The sequence below is a fragment of the Gavia stellata genome, chromosome 6 (genome assembly GCF_030936135.1).
Source record: "Gavia stellata isolate bGavSte3 chromosome 6, bGavSte3.hap2, whole genome shotgun sequence".
In the NCBI taxonomy this organism is placed as follows: Eukaryota; Metazoa; Chordata; class Aves; order Gaviiformes; family Gaviidae; genus Gavia; species Gavia stellata.
The window spans coordinates 54352420-54376843 of NC_082599.1; the positions used below are offsets into that span (position 1 = coordinate 54352420).

Sequence of the window (24424 nt, forward strand, 5' to 3'; positions counted from 1 at the left end):
AAATTGGTATAATTATCTGACATTATAGATGTGCATGCTGCAACATAAACATGTTAGGCGATGAATCAAAGTCGATTCTGTAAAAATGAATGTAAAACCAAAACCTGAATATGTAAGCGCTCACTGAAAATAGTAACTTACCCACATTTTCTATACTAAAATCTACTCACCACTTCACAGATAAAATTTTACTACAATGAACACATGATAGCACTGCTGTAAATAACTTAGTTTTCTCTAGCTCATTTTCACTTAAGCTCTGAAATGTCAGTGTTTTATTGACATAAGCTCCACCATGCACATTTCCTTGTCAGAGAAACAGAGAAAAAATCTGCATATATACACAAGACAAGTACCTTTCATAACATCCAGAGCATGTTAAAGAACACTAGCTGCCTTATTCTCCAAAAGCAGCAAATGAGAGCAAATCTTTTCCCCAACCCCAGTAAAGACAAAAGTACAATCATGCCTCTTGGAATAAGCACACACTTAAAACCAAAAATACTCACTCTCCATTGTTTTTCTTTCAAACTTTTGTTTTCTATTCCTTAGTATACTCTCCCTTGACTATGGAATCTATTACTTTTGTACCTCAAGCTATCTCCCCCCATTCCACTTTATTTATCCCTCAAAATCCTGACTCTTTGCCACCCCTCATCTTATTTTTTCAGAATCGTGGGAGTCAGTTTGGTTAATCTGTGAGCTTCCCGGTTCTCAGACAGCCCTCCCAACTTCACTTAGGGTCTCCCTGTCTCCAAAGATAAAAATCCAAAGAAATATGGTTTCACAGATGCCAGCCATTTCTCCTTCATTACTTATCTACCTTAAAGCATGAAATATTTTTTTTTTAAGTGTTCATGCCAGGAAGAGGTTGTTTCATTGTTTACACAGCTGTTTTAAAAAATGAAAACATTTTTTAAAATCTTCAAAATTTCAATTTTATTTCCTTGTAGTTCCCCATCCTAAGTATTTAGGAACTAAGATAATTTTTAAATTAATCTTCATTTATTTGTCTAGAGACTTCACTTTTTTAATGGCCCAGAGAAGTCCATTTTTTTCAGAGAAAAAAATGAAACCTTAAGTATTCACCTAACTAGACCAGGCCCAAATGATTCAATCAATGAACAGATTATCATTGAATTTGACTGACATTGGGCTGGGCCTCTTGCACATGAAAAAAGTTCCTGTACTAAATGTTAAAGAAGCAAATATTAAAGATTCAAATGAAGAAGTTGGGTTTTTTTGTACTAGCATTAGGCAGACCTTCAGTAATCTTAACCATGCTGAGTAGCTGGCTTTAGCACATATTTAAATCAGTTCTACACACAACAATTTACATGATCAAAAGTATACCTATGGGATCATACATGTGGACCAAAATGCCCGACTATTTTATCTGAAGGCTGTTTTTAATTCTGCTCTTGTTATTTTTGCAATGTGATGGGTTTAGTTATTTGGCTGTTCTAAAGACATTAGCTGTAAGGAAAATAAAAGATAAAATACAAGAACTAAAAATAAACCAGTTCTGATACACATCCTGCCTTTCACAATTTGGTTTATAGGTCCACAGTACATTTACGATTCTCATTGCATTGGGGGGAGGAAGGGGGAACAAAGTCTGAGTAGTATCAATAAGGTGCTGTTGTTCGCTCTGTCTTGTCAGTAAATGTGAAACAAGATCTGAACCACAGCACAAGTTGCTGTACAAAGACTCTTCACACAAGATTACCACTGCAGAATTCAGCATAATGTTGGCATTGCTAATGGGATGAAACTAGAACAGTATGAATAATACATTACATGCACCAATCAATGTTACACTGTAATGGACTGATGGAAAATAAATACTCTTCATGAAAACCAAGGAAGAACTTTCAAACACAAATATTTTATGATTATTCATTTATTATCTTTACTAGATGAAAAGAATCAACTGTGACAAAAGTGTAAAAGCAGCATAAATGTTGCTTTATCTTTACCAAATATTTATTATTGCTTTGAAGCATGACTAACTTCTGTACTTTCTGGGTTTTCTTCCCCTCCATTCTCCTTTCCCCTCCCAATCAGGACATGCAAAATCTAAATGCCCACACCTGTTTTAAATAATTTCTAGGCCTCTATAAATCGATTATTTGGATTTAAAAACTGATACAAAGTAGTATGTGTAAAAATGATTTGTTTCATTTTGTCTGAAAGTTCCAGGTTCTCTTCCTTTCTTCAGTGTGTCATTTTACCCATCTTTTCTTCCAAGTACAATCTCTACTACATTCCTCCAGCCCCCCGTTTTCCTAAATTCTTACTTTCTTACTCAATATCAACAGCAATTCACACGCATGTACCACCCTTGAGCTACGATCGATCTTCCTTCTTAGTCTCACTAGCACTTGTAACTATATGTAGAGAGTGTTTTCCTACACAACACCTCACTTCAAAATAGTCTGCATCTACTTCTCTTCTAGGCTTCACAAATCCATCAAAGACTCAGATCCCCTTCCCTACTGCCCCACAACCTCCATGAACAGTCAGACTCTGTGCAGATCATAAATACCCCCTACTAGTTGCAGTGCCTGGAAAAGTAAAAATGAGGGCTGCAAAGGGTCTGGTATCATGATAACAAACACAGCTCTGTACTCCAGGGCCCTGAATCTCTCTTCTTTCTCCGCATGCAGTTCATGTGCTATAGTCAGTCCAGGGACATATAGTTTGTATTATCATTGAATCAAAAAAATATGTACATCATATGCTCTTCAACTTATCACTCCGCCTTCTCTTTTCCTCATCTCAAAACGACTCCAGCAGTGACCGTGCTCTTTGTAGCCACTATCTTAACATTCTTCCCACTTGCTGAATTTTTGAAACCTTCATTCTACTACTTACACAAAGCGGCTCTCAAAGACTAATGACTTCTTCATATACTAATTTCAGAACCAACCTACCAACTCCCATCATGATAATTATCAAGGCATAATTATCATCCCAAAGTCTTCTCAATCCAAAGGGCTTTTATGACTATCTTCATGTTCATTTATTATTATTAAATCTTTGCAATGACACCTTTAGCTCAGCCATCTGTAAACTCTGCAAGTTTTTCAGACTGTGATTTCAGATCTACCGGTGGTCTTCGTAGCAGAATTCATGAAGCAACTGTCAACTAAAAATACAAATAAAAACTACCTACACAGAAATCCTACTCAGCTGGCAGGTATACAGCTGAGCCTGCCAGAAAGCAAAGTCAGAGGCCAGCTCCTGACTGCTGTCAGCACCAGTTTAAAATATCTGGTTTTATAGCATTAAAGCAATGCTTCTGTAAAACAGTGAGATGCTGTTTGTCTAAATTCTAAGCACTTCATTTTCTATCTTTCCTTGTTTCCAACTTCCCCAAACAGCAGGGGAAGGTAAAAAAAATAAATCAATCAGTGTGAAGGTACCCATTATGTTAAAGGACAGAGAAATACTGTATTAGATTGTACAATATTTGAGGCAATGATTGGTATTTTAAGTTTGGACTGCCTGCAGAGAAGTGTTCCAACTCAAGTGTAGCCACACTGTGCTACCACAAAAGAAATGTTAAGATACGGAATACTGTAGGGCAGCCCTAAAATTAGTCATTGCCACATGTCCGACACTATTTGGAGAGAATTTTAAACTTTTCTTCATGATCCTTATGGCCTGTATTTGTTGACCACTTTTTCTTTAGTTTACCAAGACCAACAATGTGCTCTGTAAAATTAAGCATCACTTACACAAGAATAACAACCATTCCAACGATCACATTTTCTCATTAGTGAGTAATTCTTAAATGTATTCCCCTTTATCTTCTTGTAAATAAAGTCTTTACAAAGCTGAGGCAAGAAAAATACTAGATGAGCTTTACACCATTCTTGCTGTGTTAAGATTTTCTGGTATGGGAAAGGTCAGTAACTAATTCCCTTCAGACTGTAGACTGAGACAGATCCAAAAATTTAAATAAAAACAGTATTAGAAAAGCCAATAAGTGAGCCCAGAATCATCTTACTGTGTAAGAGCTTTCCTAAATACATCCATGCTCTTATCACTCTGACCTTCACCCTTACCCAAGGATGTTAGATTTGTTAACCTCAAAACTTGGTTAGAATTTGGTGTACTGAAATGGCAAGATTTCACAAAAAAAAGAAAAACTTTATTCTGTGCTTGCACAGCATCCAATACACTGGGTGCATTGAGCCTAACTGAAGTCTATAGGTACTCCAGAAATTTAGAAGGCCAATGGCATCCTGGCCTGTATCAGAAATAGCGTGGCCAGCAGGAGGAGGGAGGTGATCGTGCCCCTGTACTCTGCACTGGTGAGGCCGCACCTCGAATCCTGTGATCAGTTTTGGGCCCCTCACTACAAGAAGGACATTGAGGTGCTGGAGCGTGTCCAGAGAAGGGCGTCGGAGCTGGTGAGGGGTCTGGAGCACAAGTCTGATGAGGAGCGGCTGAGGGAGCTGGGGTTGTTCAGTCTGCAGAAGAGGAGGCTGAGGGGAGACCTCATCGCTCTCTACAATTACCTGAAAGGGGGTTGCAGAAAGGTGGGTGTTGGTCTCTTCTCCCAAGTGACTAGTGACAGGACAAGAGGAAATGGCCTCAAGTTGCGCCAGGGGAGGTTCAGGCTGGATATCAGGAAAGATTTCTTTACTGAGAGGGTGGTGAAGCACTGGAATAAGCTGCCCAGGGAAGTGGTGGAGTCACCATCACTGGAGGTGTTCAAGGAAGGTGTGGACGAGGCATTGTGGGACATGGTTTAATGGGCATGGTGGTGTTGGTTGATGGTTGGACTTGATGATCTTACAGGTCTTTTCCAACCGTAGTGATTCTGTGATTCACACTGCAGTAAAGATCCTGATCAGAACCAAACCCAGGCATTTTCAACTTGAACTTTCTTTTACTGCTGTCTGAGAGATTCAAGGTCACAGTAGAAGAAAATCATTCAGCATATATTAGAGGCTGTTACCACCAGCTGCTAGAGCCAGAGAACATGGGAAAATTGGGGAATTGTTGGTTGCAGCAGACTGCAATGCTGGGATAGCCTCCTAAAAGCCTGCTCTGATTTCTCTCCAAACAAACATCCCTACCCCTTCAGCATGACAACATTAGTTTCTCCATAGGCTACTTCTATCACTGTGCCCTGAGGAACTGTCCACATCTGACCAGTGAGGAGGAGGAAGGGACTAGTGCAAGAAGCAACACCCCACACTTTTACTGGGCAAAGGTGTCAGGGAAGGGCCAAGTGGCAAGAGGGGAAGGGAACCCACTGAAGGATGGGAAGGCATACTGTGAGGATGACGGGTCTCCAGTGCCCACAAACAACTGGATGGAGATCCCAGACACACTCATCCTCAGTCTCTCATTTGACCTGTTCATGTTGACTAATGCGCTGAGAATGAACTCATCTGGGAACATTTCCCACTCTAACTTTGGCAGTGCAAGGCATTTTGAAACCCAGGATCAGGAGAACCAGGGGATCAGGCTGCAACCCAAACAGTGAAAACATAAGACTGCTTAGGGCTCTAAATCCAGATTCTGACATGGGAACAACACTAGAAACTGTTAGTGAAAATGCATGGCTTGATTCTAATTATAGAAATTTTAACAGATGGGTTAAGGAAAAACTACATTCCTTTGAGATTTCTTAAGAAATATTTTATATATCCATGTTAATTTTCAGTCTCTGAATATATATGTATTCGCTTTTTTCTTAGCTAAATATGTAGCTTTTACATTCATTAACATGTTTTAAGACTAAATTTCTTCTTTTCAGCTTCTGAAAACTACTACTGGCTTTAGTGTTATAAAAACTATACTTCCAGATGGTCTTGTCACTATTCTTTTATATTGTTAATATTCAGCAAAGCTGTTCCTGTATGAAGAAAAAAATATCTTTAAGTGAGTTTAGACATGCAGACATATAGGGAACATGCAAGAATCCTTTTGCATCATTGGGAATTTTCCCCAATATTAAACTAGAAGACTGATTCAAATTGTATACATTATCCAGAAACCAGTATTTGCACACTACTCTTATTTATATGTTGGGGGGTCAAGGTAACTATATAATCTTTTCTTAATGGCGTCATTTAAAGTAAGGCTTCAAAAGGCTACAGAAAATTTTTGCATGTTATGGTGAAACAAAGGCCAAAAAAATAAGACTTGCTAACTTCTAAGCAATCAAACAGGGGAAAAATAAAACCCAAAACATTAGTAGCTAAAATTATAAAAAGCAGGGAAATTTAATAGCTTAAGTATGGGGAAGAATGGAAAAATCCTGAATTGTAATCTCAACTCTTCCACCAGCTTGCAGTCTTGCGTCAGATAAATTACTAAGCGGTAGCATTTAGCTACCTACCCTTCAAAGTTGTGCTTCTATTTACCAGGAATGCTTGAGAGATCTTAGACTTTACTTATTCTCTATATATTAACATTTCTTTAATGATTATTCTCCTAGTAAATTCTACCAAAGTCTCAGAGTTGCAGAAGGAAAAACCTGCAGAAAGAACTTCACTAAACTGCAATCTTCTTATACAGTTCCTCCATAATTTATTTGGTATTTTATGAATTATGAGCTCCTTAGCTAATTTCTTCCTTTTTTACATTGTACCAACTCTTGACAGGAAAGCTAAACATATTTACAATATCTGTCTTTTGCTGCACTCTGCTGGAATAATCCATTTTTCAACTGAAAGCAACATTGTTCCCTATGCAATGCAAAATTTAACAAGAAAGGCAAAAATCCAGGAATCTTACCTCTTGTAAAATATGTACTCTTTTGAAGCACATGTATTTTCAAACCAGAATTTAGACATTTAAATCCATATTCAGTTGACCTAATAAAGTGTACTATTTTCAAAGACAGAGCACCTGCAACATTCCTAGATAGAACAGGATTAAAGAGGGCTCCCTCCTGCTCCGAATAAAACTACAACAAATTAAGTGCCTCAATGAGGCACTGAAAAGCCTCTTGAAACAGAGATTGGAATACGATGGACTTGCATGCATCATTTTAACTACCCTTCACCTGATAAACACACTACTTTAAAAAAGCAACACATGCTCAGAAACCTAACCCCCTCCACTTGATCCCTGATCAAAATATGAAAAAATTGATAAGACATAGGTTATTATAACATTCACAGAAAATGAGACAAGACTTTGACTCTCTTCAAAAAACCCCACTACAATTTACTGGACATTTTATGAATTTTTAAAATTTACAGTCCCATTTGTTTGATTAAAAAATGAAGAAACTTACCTGGGCTAGAGAACAGACCTCAGCTTGTGTTAACAGTCAGAGCTATTAACTTCCATGATAATTCATTCTGGCTGACGATCTGCTCAAAAATCACCCAAACCTGCTACACAAATTAAATGTAACCTCCTACTAGAAAAATGCACCTGTGATCAAAACAAAGGGTTATAACTTTTCTTTCCTTCCCCGCACCCCCGCAAGTAAACTCCTTTACATTGACCATAAACTTCCAAAAAACCAAAAAAAGAATAATTTGAAGGGGAAGTAAATAACACAGATGCAACAGAACAGGAATGTCACAGGCTTGTTCTAGCAGTCTTCTGAGGGCAATGAAAAGCTTTCACTCTTAGACCTGTCTTGGGAGTTGCAAATACAAATGTTGGCACCAGTCCCAGAACACAAAGCATACTTCTCAATTTTTACTAATACCTGCTAAAATTGTATCTTGGCATTTTTGCTCAGAAAGAAAATTAAGGAATGACCCTTCTTAATGCTTTGTAATCCACATAAATCTCAAAAACTCTTCTCAGGGAAAGGTTTCCACAGAATTTTTTTTTTTTTTTTAAAAACAACAACAGGCCCTTTTAGGCAGTCATTGCCTTTTCAGATTGCCTTGTGAATTCAAAACCAAGAATACAGTCAATAATCAACAAATCACTCAAACCCTCACATAAACAGTGAAGTAATGGTTTCAGAGCTTACAGACATAGAATGTATAAACAGTGACATAGGAAACAAAACATGAAAAGAAGTTTTCAGAGAAACCATCTACTTCGAAGATTGAAGTACTTAGCCTAAAATTGGACAGGCCAACCACTTTCTCTGGTGGTATTCCCCCCACCACTACCTTCAAAAAAGTTTAATAAAATACATTTCAGAAATTAAAACTGATTTTCATAGGAACAAATTTATACACTAGAGGCTAAATGTTTCTCTGTTCCATAGATGGGTTTCCTACAGAAGACAAAACACATGAGCAAGATGAAGACTTGCATCAACATGGTTTTTTCCATTTGTCTCTGATGCCTTTGTTAAAAATAAGAGGTCAATGATACCACAACAATAAACAGAAATAGAGACTTATGCTTCAAACTTCAACCATTCCAGTCTGCGATTTTTAACCTGTAATGTAACAAAACATATGGGAAGAATGGATTAAGGAATTTTTTGGAGACACTGGGCTTCCAAAAGCAAATGGACAGTGCAGGCAACAATTTAAGAACTAGATAAGGAGAGCAGTAGTTAAGTACTGGGTAGGAATCAAGTCAGACAGACAAATCTGTTGTAGACAAGCTTCCACTACTGTGGGTCTCAGGAAAAAAAAAAAGAGTAAAAAGAGGAAATTAAGCAGGATATCTGCATATGACAGGGAATTTCACATCATGGAATTCTAACTAATTGCAATTATGAACTACAATCTCTTCACATGCTTTTATACAAAGGAAAAAATAGCAAAAGATAAAGCAAAATACAATGCAAAAATAGAATCCAGTAGATGTGAACAAAATACTGAAGATTAAGTCAACCTGCAAATTGTTCATAACTTCTGCAGTTTGTAATTTCTGCATACAATTAAAAAAACCAAAGACAAACAGGAGAAGTGATCTTTAAATTTGTCAGAAAAGACAATTCAACAGATGTTTTCATGAATCATATTCCTTGTGATTCTGATCAAACAACACAGACTTCCCGAAAGGAGGTAAAAATCTGAAAGATAGCTATTAGTAGCCAACAAGTAATCTGCTTCATCTTTGTTTCTTCAATAAAAGAAGTTGAGTGTATCAGATGCTTATAAAAGCTAAAAGGAATAAATGTAGCTAGAAGACACAGAACATATATTGAAACACAACAGTCTCTTTGAAAATACTTATCTTAAGACAGACTTTCAATTGCCTATTGGAATGTAACAGACAGCTAATACACAATGGAATGCTCATTAAGGAGAAATGAAAAAATAAGGAAAATGCAAAAAGTTTACTCTTCCTCCAGCAAAGTGTGGAATTTTCTCAAAACTCTGAAACCTCAATTCAAATTAGAACAGAGGCTACTGTTTTCTTTAACATGACAAATCTAATTAGCTAGCAAATATTTAACCAATAGCTAGAGGTTGCTCTTTAAGTACTAAATAATGAGATGTAATTAAGGCAGCAAAGGCAAAAGGTTACTAATTTAGGTCATTTCTATGGTGTAGTGTTTAAATTATAGGTTTTATACAAAATGCATGGGCCAACGCACAAGAAAAAAATCCAATTTTAACGGAATGCAGAACAAATTAACTTTTTAACATTATAATACTACTCAATTGTATAATGGGATTTTGCTAAGTGTCACAGAACAGAAAATAAAAGTAAAACTCCAAGGTATGCTTGTTAACCTCTTCAAGCTAAATATATTATGAGCCTACTGACAGCAGTAAATAGACACATTGTAACATGAAAGACCCCGAATTCAAAGGCATTTAATAGGTGTTGCCTTTTGTAAGTAGATTGGCCTTCAGAGCATAAACAATGAACAAGATAAAAATTACGTTATCCATACTAAATACTTTCAAATTTCCTAAAGGGAAATGGAATGATTCCTTTAAAAATACTATTTGAAAAATCCAGTTCCTGTGATATATAATGTCTTTTTCTCCACTTCTCCTTCCCACATTACAGGAATTTAGCCTGGCATGTATAGTCTTCAGCACCCATACATAATGTTTTCTAGGTTGACTAAAAGGCATTTTGGAAAAATAAGAATTACGTCTGTTATGGTCAAAACCTGCCACCTCAACATTGCAGCATCCTGGTCATCCATCCACCAAGGGACTTAGACATCTTAAAATTAAGTGTTTGCTTAAGTAATGCCAAGTCTGTATTCATAACAAATTGCCAATATTAAAACAAGAAACTGGCAGCTATAAAACTTTGTCAAAGAACTCAAGGCAAGAGAATGGGCAGAACATTCTATTTAATAAAAGCCTTAAAATAATACCTCTGTCGTTATGATACTCATCATTACTGTCTTCTTCCTTCCTGACTTCTGACCCCCCCCCCAGTTCATTACACCAACTTTTCCTGCATTAACCACCTTTTTCCTTTTCATACTGATTTAAATTATCCACAACAGAATAATTAAAGGCTTCACAACACAAAAATACCTACTGCATGGAAGTTAGTAGTTAAGCACAACTGAAACATAAAATAGACCTGTTGAGATGCCAACTGGCCACAAGAAATGGAGAAGAAAGTTCTTTTCCCTTTTGTTTTTGTCAATTTACAGATTTAACCAACAGTTTAGCTCCAACATAAACTGTACCTTTTATTAAAAAGGTCTAAATTGGGAGAATGACCACACAAGTTACATTTTTCCTCAGAGAGGTAGTGGTTAGAGCAGCAGGTCTGAGCTGACTGCAAGGAACATACACACAAAGAAACAGATTTTTTTATTTTTTTTTAAATAAAGCATGTATACTATTTTTGAATCTTTTTTTCTTCAGGAATCCATAGTCCACTACTATACTGCCTCTGGTAAGTAATACCAAGCAGAATCCTTACTCAGCTGATGAGGAGTGTGCAACAAATACACAAGCAGTATTAGATGTACTGGGCAGGGCAGGGCACTGATGACCTGAGGTCTATTCCAACCTCTGACATTGGGTCTATAGGGCAGACCAATGGTCTATATAAGCCAGTTTTAGACCAGCCATCATCAGTGACTAAATTAAATGTCACACCTGTAAGAGTACCCAAGATCAACAGAACAGTGATTTAGATGCTCATTCTCTATATGTTAATGGCAATAAGTAGTTGCGTCAGTAGACTGATGTGAAATGATTTTAGATTAAGTTAGCAGACTAAGTAGCTTGGTGTTGCGGGGTTTACAGTAAAGATACAAGAGTAACCAAATCCACTTCAATACTCAACTCACACTAAGATCAGCAAGCATTAGATGAGTACATAATTTAGTTAATTTGGCCCTCAAATATTTATTTCCCAGGTGGATTTTTTTGGGGGGGAGGAGAAAGGTCTTTTTGCTTTGTTTTTAAATCAGAGTTTGGCATAAAATGCTATTAAATTACATGACTTATGGACTTATGTAGTTCTCCCCCTTATTGTTTAGTTGTCGGTATAACAAACGTGTAAGTCAACACAAACCCAAGCATTTCACTGAATCCGAGTATCACAGTCTCTGAAATATTTACTCGGCATGAATTTGAAACCGACATATACTTGCCATCCAACCACAAAGCAAAATTATCATCTATTGTACATCAAAGAAATCAGTATCATCTATCATGAGCTTGCACCAGAAAATTATTTAGTTCAGTTTTATTTCAGCTACCTGAAGGCACAGCACCTGTGTACACCCTGGCAAAACAAGTATACTAGCCACCCAAAAGCAAACTATTAAAATTACATCAGAAGCCACCAAAAATGTTTTTAGTACTACATGCAGAAATTAACCAAAACTGGTAACAATTTAATATTCACTTCATTCATCACATCTGGACCACTCAATTAAAATGAGCAATTTCACAAAGATCATGTATCCAAACTCGCAAAGCAACCATTGTATCTTCCACCACGTACGCTCATTAGTTGTTCTCAGCTGTATAGCTTTTATGCCTCAAATGCTTTTGTACTGCAAAATTACAGGGCTGCTGTAGAAAACTTTCTAGGGAGCATGAAATAATAGTGTTTTCCATCCTTCTATGAAGATGGTATCTTTTTTTTATTCAAGTTTTGATTACACTACTGCATAGCACTTCCTCTCTTGCCTATGGAGTACATTTCTCCCAGTGAAAGAGCCTGTCAATGATTTAAGCTTCAGCACAGGTGTCTGATATTTCAGATTATCAGATATGACATTTCTTTCAAAGAAATAAGACTTATCAGTATTCCTTTCTTTGGGGAATTGTAGCCAAACCGGTTCCATTTTTACTCATTCAAATGCACACAGGTTCTTTCACTCCCTACAGAAAGCCCTCATATATGCTCTGGTGAGCTCATGTTAGGCTGAGGATACAAGATCTACCCCTACAAAGGAATATTATTTTTTACCCTTCAAAAAGGCATTAGCCAATGAAACAGATGTCACAAGAAGTGCCAAAGAATGTTTATGTCACAAGAAGTGACATAAATCACTTCCTGCCATTGCCTTTAGACACGAATCTGCCCATACCCCTAAGGACTGAATCAAAGTTTGGGGAATCCTCTGACAGGTCCCATTGGTGCAGCAGCTCTAAAGTGGGAACCACACCCAGGGTGGAGTGGGGAAAAAAATTTAAATAGAATCATACCTTTGGTCCTTTAGTGATTTGAACGGAGCAGTGTTCAAACGTGGCTATTCACAGGTTCAAGGGGAGTAATTCAGTAGATAGGGCTGTATGACACAGCATAGTGTAGCTGAAACCCTCCTTTGTGGAAAATGTGACAGGCCAGACTGAATGCAGTCCAGCAGACCCCAGTTGAGGCGTTTTGTGCCATAGCTACACACACAAGGACATTTTACTTCCAACCTCTTTCTCTTGTGATGGCTGTATTGCTTCCAGCTTTTACATGCGTTTAACTCCCTCCACAAAAAAACCTTACTGATGGTATGAGCAATTTTTTACCTATTTGCCCCACAAACTGGCTGACCTGATATGAAGACTGTCCCACACTGGAGCAAGTAACTGCTACCACAGACTGAAATACAGAAGAGTTGTGCCAGCAATCCCAATATATGCTTCCCAAGCACAGCTAACTACTTTCAGACATTTTTGGAATACATCTTCTAATAAAAAGGGGCTTTGATGACATTGTAAGTATTACACTGTTAAAGCTAAATAAGTCTTAGGGAAACAGAAACGTAACACTACTCGAACACAGTAAAATAGAGAATTTTAATGATATGTAATAGCCAATAAGCTACTTTTAGTGGCTATGAAAAAACTACATTTAGCAGAAACAGCAATAAAACAAGAGAAGTTAAATATAACTCCTCCGAAGAACAGCATATTTATTCAAGCCAAAAAGAGCTAATTTATAGTATGGGTGTAGTTCTCACTGACATTATCTGGGGAAAATGACTATTACAGGAGCGGGTGTGATATATAGCTTTTGAGTCATGCATGATAAACCCTAATGGTTTTGCTTCAAGGTAAAAGTCCCTGCTAATCAAGTAATGAATCATTCCCAAAACGTTGAGTTCCTGAGGCCATGTGTGTCAGAAGTGCGACTCTAGAGAGAATACTCAATCATTAATGATCACTTTTGAGATTTTTATCAACCGATTAATAAGCAAGTAAAGGAGTTAAGGGGCTCGAACAAAGAGTTAATGGACCTTTAATGACATTCCCCGTGTTTTAGTGAATAGAATATAATGAGTTTTATTTGCCACTGACCACAAACCACCAACAATCGAAGTGCTCCGCACATTGCAAGTGTTAAAATAATGCAAGGAACAGTACTTACGCTTTCAAAAGATCAGAAAATTATGTTTACTTTAAAAATTTTAATGTCCATACTTATTTGGTATTACACCTATGTAGTAGATTACAGATTAGAAATAAAGAGCCTAGCTTCCTAAATCAGTAGATGGATGTAAGGTAAGGAGAAAAATGGGAAGATGTTTTTTTCTTTAGCATATTAGGTGCTAGACCTGTTGGAAGTAAAATCTTGGCTCTCAAGATACACAATTCTAAAAAGACATTCAGGAACATTTCTGAAGACTAAAATGAAGATATGATGAATTAGGTGTATGTACCCATATATATGCACGTACATGTAGATGAACATATATCCTTTTGTACTACTGCCTATAAATTACCTACATCTAAGGAGGACAAAGGCATTTGCCTTTGATACACACTTCATCTTTGTGCTGAAATCATTGTGGAAATATCAAAAGAAATTACTCCATCTAACAGCCTGAAACCACCAAGGATTACTAACCCAGAGTATTTCCAGTTCCCTAAAACAGAAAACTGACTATAGGGAAGTCAGTTCAATCATGTGATTCTGCAACCAAGTCCCAGAAATAACAGACCCAAAAATCAAATGGAAATGTGTCATTTGATAGCTGGGGGAATCTTATTCTGAGAGAAGAGAAAAACGGGAAACAAACAGAGGCAAAGAGGGGAGGATTGTGCTTCCTTTCGAAAGGCAGCGACAAGATCCAAATCTCTTGCTGAAGAGATGAAAATAAGTTAGAAACTTCCAATTAGGGTGGCTCTGTTTTCCACACAGCTGTATTTCTCATGCTGTCTAAGAATAAAATGCACATGCACATTTAAAAATTCCTTCACAGAATTTAATTATACTTCAGTCTAAGTGTCAAATACATATACCTTCAGTAGTGGGGAAATTCAGCATCAGGATCTGGACCAAAGCTGGAAGAGCTGTCACCAGTTTGAGTTAACAGGACTCCAGGAAACTCTGGGCAAGAGAGATACCAGATACAAGATCGAACCTAGAGCACATGCCTACAGACCAAAAGACAGAGAGCACCTGCAATTCTGCTAGTCACAGCACCCAACAGCACAGCAAAAGGTTAGAACAGATCTGCAGAGAAGGGTGCAGGCAGTCACAGAATTGTTCCGCACCAGCTGAAAGACAGGAGACCGTGAACCATCTCCACCTGGGAGCCACATAACTACATTAATACAGTGCTGTGAAGAAGGTGTATTAATACATTTTTTGTTCGGCTTTGACATAGGTACAAAGCTTCCAGATGGCATCACATTCACATCTAGCTGGTGTTGAACACAGGCAAAGCAGATGCGTGACCATGTCCCTAAGCACAAAGGTAAGCCCTTAATCACCAGGCTAGAACCCCATGACTTATAAACCAGGCTCTCTGGAACAATGGTGGTTTAAATCAGCTAAGGATCTGTTCTGAAAACTGATCAAAAGTGTTAAACAAGAAGGACAAAATATACTTACACATTTAGATATTTGTCAACTGTTAATTGGAATATTGGTTTTCATTTGAAGTGCTGAAATTTCAGAGAGAAAATCATATGATTCAGAAGATACAATGCAAAATCAACCACTTATCTCAATCATAATAATGATTTACACCCAAAACTAATTATGCCTAATAGTCTCAAATACTATAAAATGGACAAGAACTGGCACACAGTATTTTAATATTTAAAATACTGCTTGACAAGGTTTCAACACTCTTGCTTGATCACAAACCACAATGAAAGACAGACATAACATGCATGATTACCAGCACTAGGGTGAAAATTCCTCACAATTGTGTTGTTAAGTAAGATGTGCTCAAAGGGATTCTAACTAAGTTCCTTTAAGTTCTGTCCAAAATTCAGATTAATTACACATTCTGCTGAAACCTCAAGAAACATAAATATTTAGTGCACTTCCTGTGGCCTCCTAAATTATGTCCACGGATACAAAAGATTTGCTTTTTCTCCATACATTTAACTTTGAAAGTTTATTGTATCATAGCTTTCTCTTTGGATGCTTTTCTAAAAAAACATTTAGTTAATACTTTAACATGAGCTGAATGTTCTTTTTGTGTGTGTGTGTATTTTGGAGTAAACTTAAACAAAGCTCCAAGTCAGAACCTCCATGCTTTAATCAGGTGTTGCTCTAAATTTTTTTTTCTTTCTTTGAGAAAAACAAAGTTAACCTTAGATTTGATTATTTAAGTGTCAGCTTTCAAGAATAGAATAGACCCTGTCATGTAGTATGGCTACTCAGTGTCATTCTGAAAATAACATGGGATTGAAAGGCTCCAAAAGGATCAAACCAGTTGCAAGAAAAAATTATCCATAAACAAAGACCAAACATAAGGACACCTAAATACCAATCCCATACTGTAGCATGAACCTGTGGGCCAGTCCTAAGTTTTAGCAGCTGGCATTAATTCATAGCACAACTGCTAAAATCCCATCTCAAAAACATGAAATAGTCCATCTTTCTGTTTAAATTAGGCTACGATAAAGAAACAGTTGTGTAACAAAGTTCATAAAGTTCTGAAAACATTAGAAGCACCTTTCTTCAAAACTCATATTAAAGAGAAAGGGCAACTCCTGTGACATTACTAATTAAAAGAACCAGTGCATTCATTTAGAGACATTTGACTTACAAATCCTTTGCAAAATTCATCCGTTTCTCCAGAAGTCTCTACTGAATGTTCAAGATCCCCAACTAACATCCAGGGCTGTATGTGAGGGACAGCTCAGATTACAGACCTCAAGGAAAACAGCTACCCTCACAGGCGGATAAAGCTTTCTCAGTCACAGGCAACAAATTCCTACACAGTTTACTGCCGTGTAAAGAATTAAAATGGATCCTCCTGACAGAATTGCCTTCTTTATTCTAAATGGGGAGTCATGGTATTTCTACCGGGAAGCAACTGTGTTTGTTGACCACTTCTAACAGACTGATGGTGAAATGCTACACTTACTTTCCAGTGTTGCTAGCTATATAAACAAGATAAACAATATAAGAATGCTGAAGGGAGAACAGATGAGGGAGATTACACTGAGAACAAACCTGTTACTATTCCCTGTAAACAGCAACCTATGAGCACCTCTTGAAATCTGAAAGACTGAGTACTTTTCCCCTTCTTTCAAGCAGAGTTTTTAAGTGAAAAATTCCTATGCGCATGAATTTCTTCAAGGTGCAATTCATATGCAGAACTCACAGGATGCAAGACCAAGACCAGCCAAGAAAAATATAAACCATATACTAAAGACAGCAGAATGAACTGGACAACTTCTAGTTGTTTACAGAGCAAGATCTGAAAATTACATTGAAAGTCACTTTATTGCTGCTTATAGCCAAGTATTTCTGAGAGACAAGTTATTCAGTAATAATATAAATAAGATGACCATGACAGAATAGCTGAATTAGGAGAAAATAAAGGGAATAAACTTGCACCATCAATTAGTTCTAACAGTTCTGTCTAGAAGAGCATGTTAGGTCCTCACTAATGGCAAGACGCTCTGAAACTTCTGAAGTACCTTAAAGAAAGAAAAGCTAAAATGTATCACCAATCAAAAATAAAGACCCACTGTTGTAGAACATGTAGTTATTAAGCCTAGATGTCTAAGGTTAGGCAACTGCTGACCATTTATGTCAGACTTGTACTGGCGGTCCATTCCTAGTTACTATCATTTCCAATGACCACACAAAATTTTACGGTTAACGTGAAGACCCAGAAACCATTAAGTTCCTTTATATATTTTTTAAATTAGCAGACTGGGAGGGGAGAGACACTATCACTATTTCTGCTGAGACAGGAGACATAATCCATCTTGTCTGTTTAGGTGGCTACTGCCAGTCAGCACTAGTGCACTGGCTTGACAGCGCACAACTGAGCAACCGAGAGGGGCGTGCTGGGGCCATGGGTAAAAGTTGAAATAGCAGTATCAGAAAGCACAAGTGAGTTAGTGCTTTTACAGGGGTAAAGAAGTGGGGATGAAGAAGTCTCAGAACATGGGGAAACCTGAGGTACTGTGCAATAGTGGCATCAAAGAATAGGAAGGGAGCTATGCTTACGACGTATGATGAATGATGAAAGTGTGGGGGTATGAGACAAATTTGTTTGCTTCATGATTTGTCAATTTTGCTACCTTTTATTGTAATACAGTGCAAGGTAGAAGTGATTGCTTTCTCATTACATTTTTTTGTAAACTCGTACTGTTCAATCTTGTCTCAGATTCACGTTTTAATTACTTAAAATTGGTTAAGCAACAGTTAGTACCCTAGGAGAACTCCACTCCACGTTTCAAATTCACCCTTCCTCCTCTTTCCTTAAAAGAATATAACTGCAGTAGTCTTCTAAACATGGTTACAGGGTTAAACACAGCTTACAACTAGACACAGCTAGTATGGCTTAGATTCACTAGGATAAAAATCCATGTGGGTTGAAATAAGAAATTGAACCATCTGATTTTTATGACACTTGTTAATTCCAGCTTGTACCTGGAGACCCAAATAATCATGTCAAGAGTCAATGCATGAACATTATAATTCCAAGGGAAGCACCTGCAGCTACTGCCAAACTATGATTTTTTTTAATACAACAGAAAATACATTGTCGAGATTAAAGATCATTAAGCTACACTTTCAAGCAATAACATGTCTCTAGTAGGTGAGCATTATACAAAGTACATGCTGTTTACAACAGCTACTGTAAAATTTGCTGTAATCTCATTTCATATTTGAAGTCCTTTAAGCTACAAAACACCTATGCAATCTCAATTACTGTTCAATTGCTTTTAAATTTACCTAATTAAATTCCTTTCTTAGAACAACAGCTAGCAGCATGTCCAATTGCTCTAGTAATTTTTTTAACCAGAGATCAAGAAATTAATTCATAGTCATACAATCTACAGCATCTATTGCAAATTGATTTGTCCATTATTGTCATAGGACCTTCCTACAAATCATTCCTAAACATCATAAGAATAATATTTCCTTTTTGTAACATACAAGGCTACTACATATATAATAGCTTTTCCTTCCAAAATGGAACACCTTACATCACTATTTGGTAACTGTTGCTAATACTCACTCAAATCTATTCAGACCTGTAATATTACTTCAGAAAGACAAATTCTAGAAGAAAAGATTAAACAGGACTATAAACCAAAAGCAAGCTTTTCATCATTGCACACACTGATGCGTGCTTATAGGTTTCTCCGTTGTTGTGAAGATGAAAAGGCTAAAGTTTCATTATAATAAACCCATTAGTAATTTTATTGTATCCTGCCTTGTTGGTAAAGTACAAGGACTAATAGAAAAATCTAGTTCTTAAATAGAAATGCTTTTTACCGGAGAATCAAATGCAGCTTGATTAATTTTCTCTGGTTTGCATCTATAGGTTTGACACATGTTGTACCTACATATCACACAAACACAACTTTTACTTGAAGTTGAAAATCTGAAAATTAACATTTACAATCTACTTCAGTTATAAAATTCAAATCAGTTCAGCATTTCATAAGAATTTACAGGTGAGAAAAGAAACTGTACAGAGTAAGTTTAAAGTAGGTATGTATCACACCTAGGCAATGAAACTACATGACTTGAATATTCACCATTATTTGATTTGTATTAAGAAGGCTGTTCAAACAAAGGTTACATATCTGCTGAATAACTGTTCTGATGCAAGGAAATAAGGGAAGCAGTAAGAGGCACCTTTATATTCCTGTGGATTTGGAGAGGTTATACCACTATAGCTTCAATTTAAAAAAATCCTAAGCTATAATAGTTATTCTATTAAGAATGTAACTCATATAATGAGTCCAAGTCCTGGAGATTCTGGGTTACAAAGAGTAATAAAACCAAAACATATACATTCCCCTTCTGACTGCAAAACCCAATGTAAAAAGTAACAAAACCTTTCTTTGTATATAACAATTACTTTGGTGAAAAATGAGGGGATAAAACAACACAAATTTTTCTTTTCTCATTACAAAAGTATTTAACAAAAGGGAGGAGATGAGATTCTTAGACAACAGTAAGAGAATAAAAAGCAATTTCTCTTCTAACAGTTATAGTATTTTATTGTGGGATTTATCACATGTATTTTATTACAAAAACCCCTAAAACCTCTACATCACTTATTCAGAATTCAATCCAAATTCCACTGAAGCAAGTAAGAGCCATTCCACTAAGAGTCTATGGGGTATGGATCATCATTGTTCATTGAATGCATTCTCCATTAGAAGAACTAATAAACACAACCATGGTGCTCAAAACAGACAACTTTCCAAAAGGAAAAATAAGAGACAACTTGTTTGAACAATTCTGCTGAAAAGCAGTATTCTCAGAAATATAATCAAATTAATTCCAACGTCAAAAAGGCCACATGCTTAAAAGAATTTTTGGAGTGACACTTTATACTGCACATGTTCATCCGGCCTCATTCCTTTACTGAAAACACATGTATCATATTTTGAATACTTCAACTATTTGCATTAGATACAATTGTTCAAATAAAGACAGAAGATCATACTGTATTAAAGAAAACAAGGTCTTTTCTAATATAGGAAATGCATCATCAAGCAATTTCTTTTCACTCACATAACAGAGACAATATAAAAATCCTACCACAGCTCTCACTTTCAAAACATACACAGCAGTGGAGTCTCTATGGTAATTACTATTTTACTACACTTGTTTGTACTAACAATAACAACATTTCTTTGTTACAACGGGATTCACATGAACAAAAGAAAATTACAAAGGAAATCTACTAAGAAAAATGTGAGCTTGCCCAAAACAAAGTTTTAACAAATGTAAAAAATGTAAGCATTTGTTCTCTGGAAAGAAATCTTTTTCCTCATTCTCCTTTCAACTACACTAACTCTAATTTAAAAAGCTCACAACAGTAATTGTTAAGAAAAGCACCCATCTATTTTTGGTTTGAAGTACATTATAAAATAAGCTTCTGCAATATGCATCTATTTCAACTACTGATTTTTGTCATATTTTCAGAACTCATCTTTCAATTCAACTGCAGAAGGAAACTGTCAAGCACATCCCAGTTGCTTTTAAGTTTAAAGGCAATAGTTCTAACACTGCAAAAGCAGACTCAAGAGACTCACTTTCATTTATCTTTAGGGCTTATTTAGTCATGCCATTTCAAAGTGTTAAAGACTCACCCATCTATCACAACAATGCCTAGTATTTCTTAATGTAACCAGAAAACCCCCACTTTCAAACTTAAACCGTCTCATCATTAACTCATTCACAGTAAAGAGTGAAATAAACGCAAATATGACTCATGTTTAATCATACATGGAAAGGCGGTTTTCTCCAATTCAGAGAAATATTTTCTTAGAGCAAACAGTAAGGAAAAATATTTTTCCTTAACACCTTTGTTTTTTAATTGTTTTGATATACAACAGCACATGTCTTCTTTCCAGCAAGGAATCCAATTGTGACTCAGCTTCTCTAACAAGGCATGTTAGAAAGTAAAATCAGATCCTCCAACTGAAAAGCACAAAGCACATTCTTAGCAAAGGGGATGCATCATGAAACAAGGGTTATTCTAAAGCAATGCAGGGCTGAGGCAGGAAAAGGAAGAAAAAATGTTTTATTCCTTGTATACTTCCAGTATGGGGATGGTTTAGGAATGAATCTTTTTTAAACATTGTTCTTCTGCAGCTATGACATTCTGAAATTAATAGAACATAAAATCCCCATAAGGAAGGACATGGTCAGTCTCAGAAAATTTTGTTGTGAATGTTAGACCAGCCAAACCATTCCACCAGTTTACAGTGTACCATAAAATATTTACACAAGCGATGAACTATAAAATATTTTCACATGAACTATAAAATATTTACACTATCAACATCAGTTAGGAAAGAATGATGTGCCGTCAAGCTGGTGTGACCCAGGAGTAAAGATTTTGTGGTTGCAGATTAAATAAAACTATTGCAAATCATCTGGAAAGTTACAGGGAATATTAGGTTAAACAAATTACTGCTTCCTGGTCTCTTGGATGGTAAATGTAACCAGGAAAGCATAGCTTATATGCTTTAGGCTAAGTTTTACCAACAACATAAAAAAGGTTAGGATCATAATCAAACTGTACTGACCTCTCTGAATGTTCCTTCTAGCAAGGTGTCCAGATGTTGAAGAGGAGCGGGAGTTTTGTCTTTGAATCGCATCAGCAGTCGCCGCTCAATAGCTCGAAACTGTACAGCCCTTTCAGATAACAGCTCCTGAAATTTTTCAGCATTCAAACGTAGCTGCAATTTAAGGGTTTTCAAGAATTCAGGTTAAGGGTCATATACATTATGTACGCACATTCCAAATGGAATGTGAGAATGAGAGTAAAGTTTTTTGGAGAGTGTGTATTATTCAAATGTGATAATGTCATTTATACCAGTTTCATATTTTACACTCCTCGTGAAGCTTATTAACATTTTCAAGAATTATCATTCGCCACTGAAATCAAAACTAATTGTTAACAGCCACAATAATCTGTGAAAATGCATAAATATCCCATTAAGAAGCCTAAAAACGAGAGTGAAATTTCACCACCGGGATCTGAAGGCTTCTTCTTGGTTTGGTGTGCTATTTATGACACATACACACAGTGTATTGGACTTGATATTCATTGCAGTACAAAGTAAATCATTATTCCCCTAAACATGAAAAATGTACTAAATTCTGCACTATATGAATGACTGTCTTTTTCTGAAGTCAAATCCTTTTTCCTTTTACATATACTGATCAGCCATAGCAACAAACTTTCTTGAAGTGTTGACAAACTTTGAACAACATTGTACATCGAATGCCCAGATAATAAGAATTCTTATTTTATCTTTCAATCACCTCACCATTTTCCAGTACATGCCTCTAAAACAGAAATCACTAAATAAAGGGGTGTCTTAAAAAGCTGGGACTCCTCTACAGCTCACATGCTATAACTAGAAGTTATCAGAAGAAACGTTATGACACACAGCTTTTCAGATGTGAGCATAACAACAGACATCCATTTTTAAGTGCACCAAAATGAGCAGAAAAATTAAGTTTCCTAAATTTAGAAAACAGATTACATTGAAAAATAAGCAAACAATACCATTCTGTCAGTCCATGATTATGAAGGAGGGTTCAGGGAAGCTAAGAGAAAAAGAAACACTATGCAGCTTTTCTAGAAGTAGGGGAAAAAAGGAATCTCTCAGGTAATATTCTCCCAAGCTTGCCAAAAAAAGTGTGTTGAAACTAACAGGGATAGCAGTATTAGGATCCCCTCGAGAGATCATTTGACACTTTTTAGACCAGATTATTGTAAAATTTCAGAAACTCCAAAATAGCCAGCTGCAACATAATTAGATGCTAACTTAGCATTCCAGCAATCACACCTATATTTCAAAATGATATAATCTAATGAAGCTTATGTTTAAGGTATTCCTACAATACCAGTCACTAAAAAACCCCAAACTTTTTGAATTTCAAATTAGTTGAAAGACTAACAGACTAATACTTATGAGCTTGAGATACAGACCTGGATCTAGGCTGACTCTTTAAAAAGTCCCAGGGAATCCCAACTACAACTTTCCATCTTTGTGTGGTGATGGCTCCATCTCACAGAAAATTTGGCAGCATGAAAGAACATCCACTCTTACATACATATGTTGCTGCTTTTGCCCATTACGCAAGCTTAATAGAAATTTTCAAATAGCTATTCTCTTTCTTTAATGGAAAGGCGGGGGAGAAGGAGTGTATATATTTTATTTTATTAGCTATTTCTACAAGCTAGCTTGACTATTGGAGATTTTTCATTGCTATCTGCAGGACCAAACAGGAAAAAGTAATTACAATTATTTAATATCTGGTCTAGTAAACTTCCTTGAGCCTCCAATGCTACTTCTACAAGGGCAGTCAGTTTTTTTTTTAAATCTGAAGGGACTTTTCAAATAATTACCAGAACAATTCAACAAAAAAAGCTCATAGCTTCATTATTACAGAAGAATAAAATAGCCTAAAACTAAGGACAAATTTTAGAAACAATTTTACAATTAGCATGACATTAGTGAATTAAGAACTCATGGCTTCTGTACAGGCAGTGAGCAGAAGGGCAAATACTTGTACCAAAATTTGTAGCATTTGCAGACTGCACACTAGCTACTTGTGCTCTGCTAATCATAAGGGCTGTTGCAGAGGCAAGGCATACTTCCGTATGTTGAAAACTATATGTCGACATTTTTTCCAGCACTACCTTAGATACAACTTTCTGTTTTCTAAAAGCCAAATACCTGTGACAGCGATAGTTATAATCTTATTAAACATAGTAGTAACATACAAGGAATTTTTAAACTAGCAGAACATTAATGATTCACATATTATGTAACATACCTCAAAATGTCGATCAATTAGTTCAAAATAGTCTTGCAGGGGAATTGAACCAGAAAAGGTACATGCAAAGTCTTTGCAGTTTTGCTTCTTGAAATGTTCTTCAAGTCTAAGCGTGAGCTCTTTTGTTACCAGCCAAAGGTCTTCTAAGTGATCACTCTGGATCCTATATCGTTCTTTGAAGATAAGAACAAATACAAGACTAAAACACACATTTAAGCCACATACATTCACTACACAACATAGTTTAGATAACACACAAATTTAACTTGCAAACTGTATCCTAAGTCTATATGAGATTTTCGTAAAAGATACATATTTACTAGTGTTAAAAAAATACTTG

At 36.3% G+C, this 24424-nt stretch overlaps 1 protein-coding gene across 1 annotated transcript in view; it reads right to left on the minus strand.

Annotated features, from left to right (window-relative positions):
* BBS9 (Bardet-Biedl syndrome 9) overlaps positions 1 to 24424 on the minus strand; it is a 301703-nt gene that overhangs the window by 198914 nt on the left and 78365 nt on the right. The window contains exons 18-19 of the mRNA XM_059819084.1: positions 24085 to 24257; positions 21819 to 21971 (exon numbers count right to left, since the gene is read on the minus strand). Coding sequence (XP_059675067.1) covers positions 21819 to 21971; positions 24085 to 24257 — 326 coding nt within the window. The remainder of the gene's footprint in view (positions 1 to 21818; positions 21972 to 24084; positions 24258 to 24424) is intronic.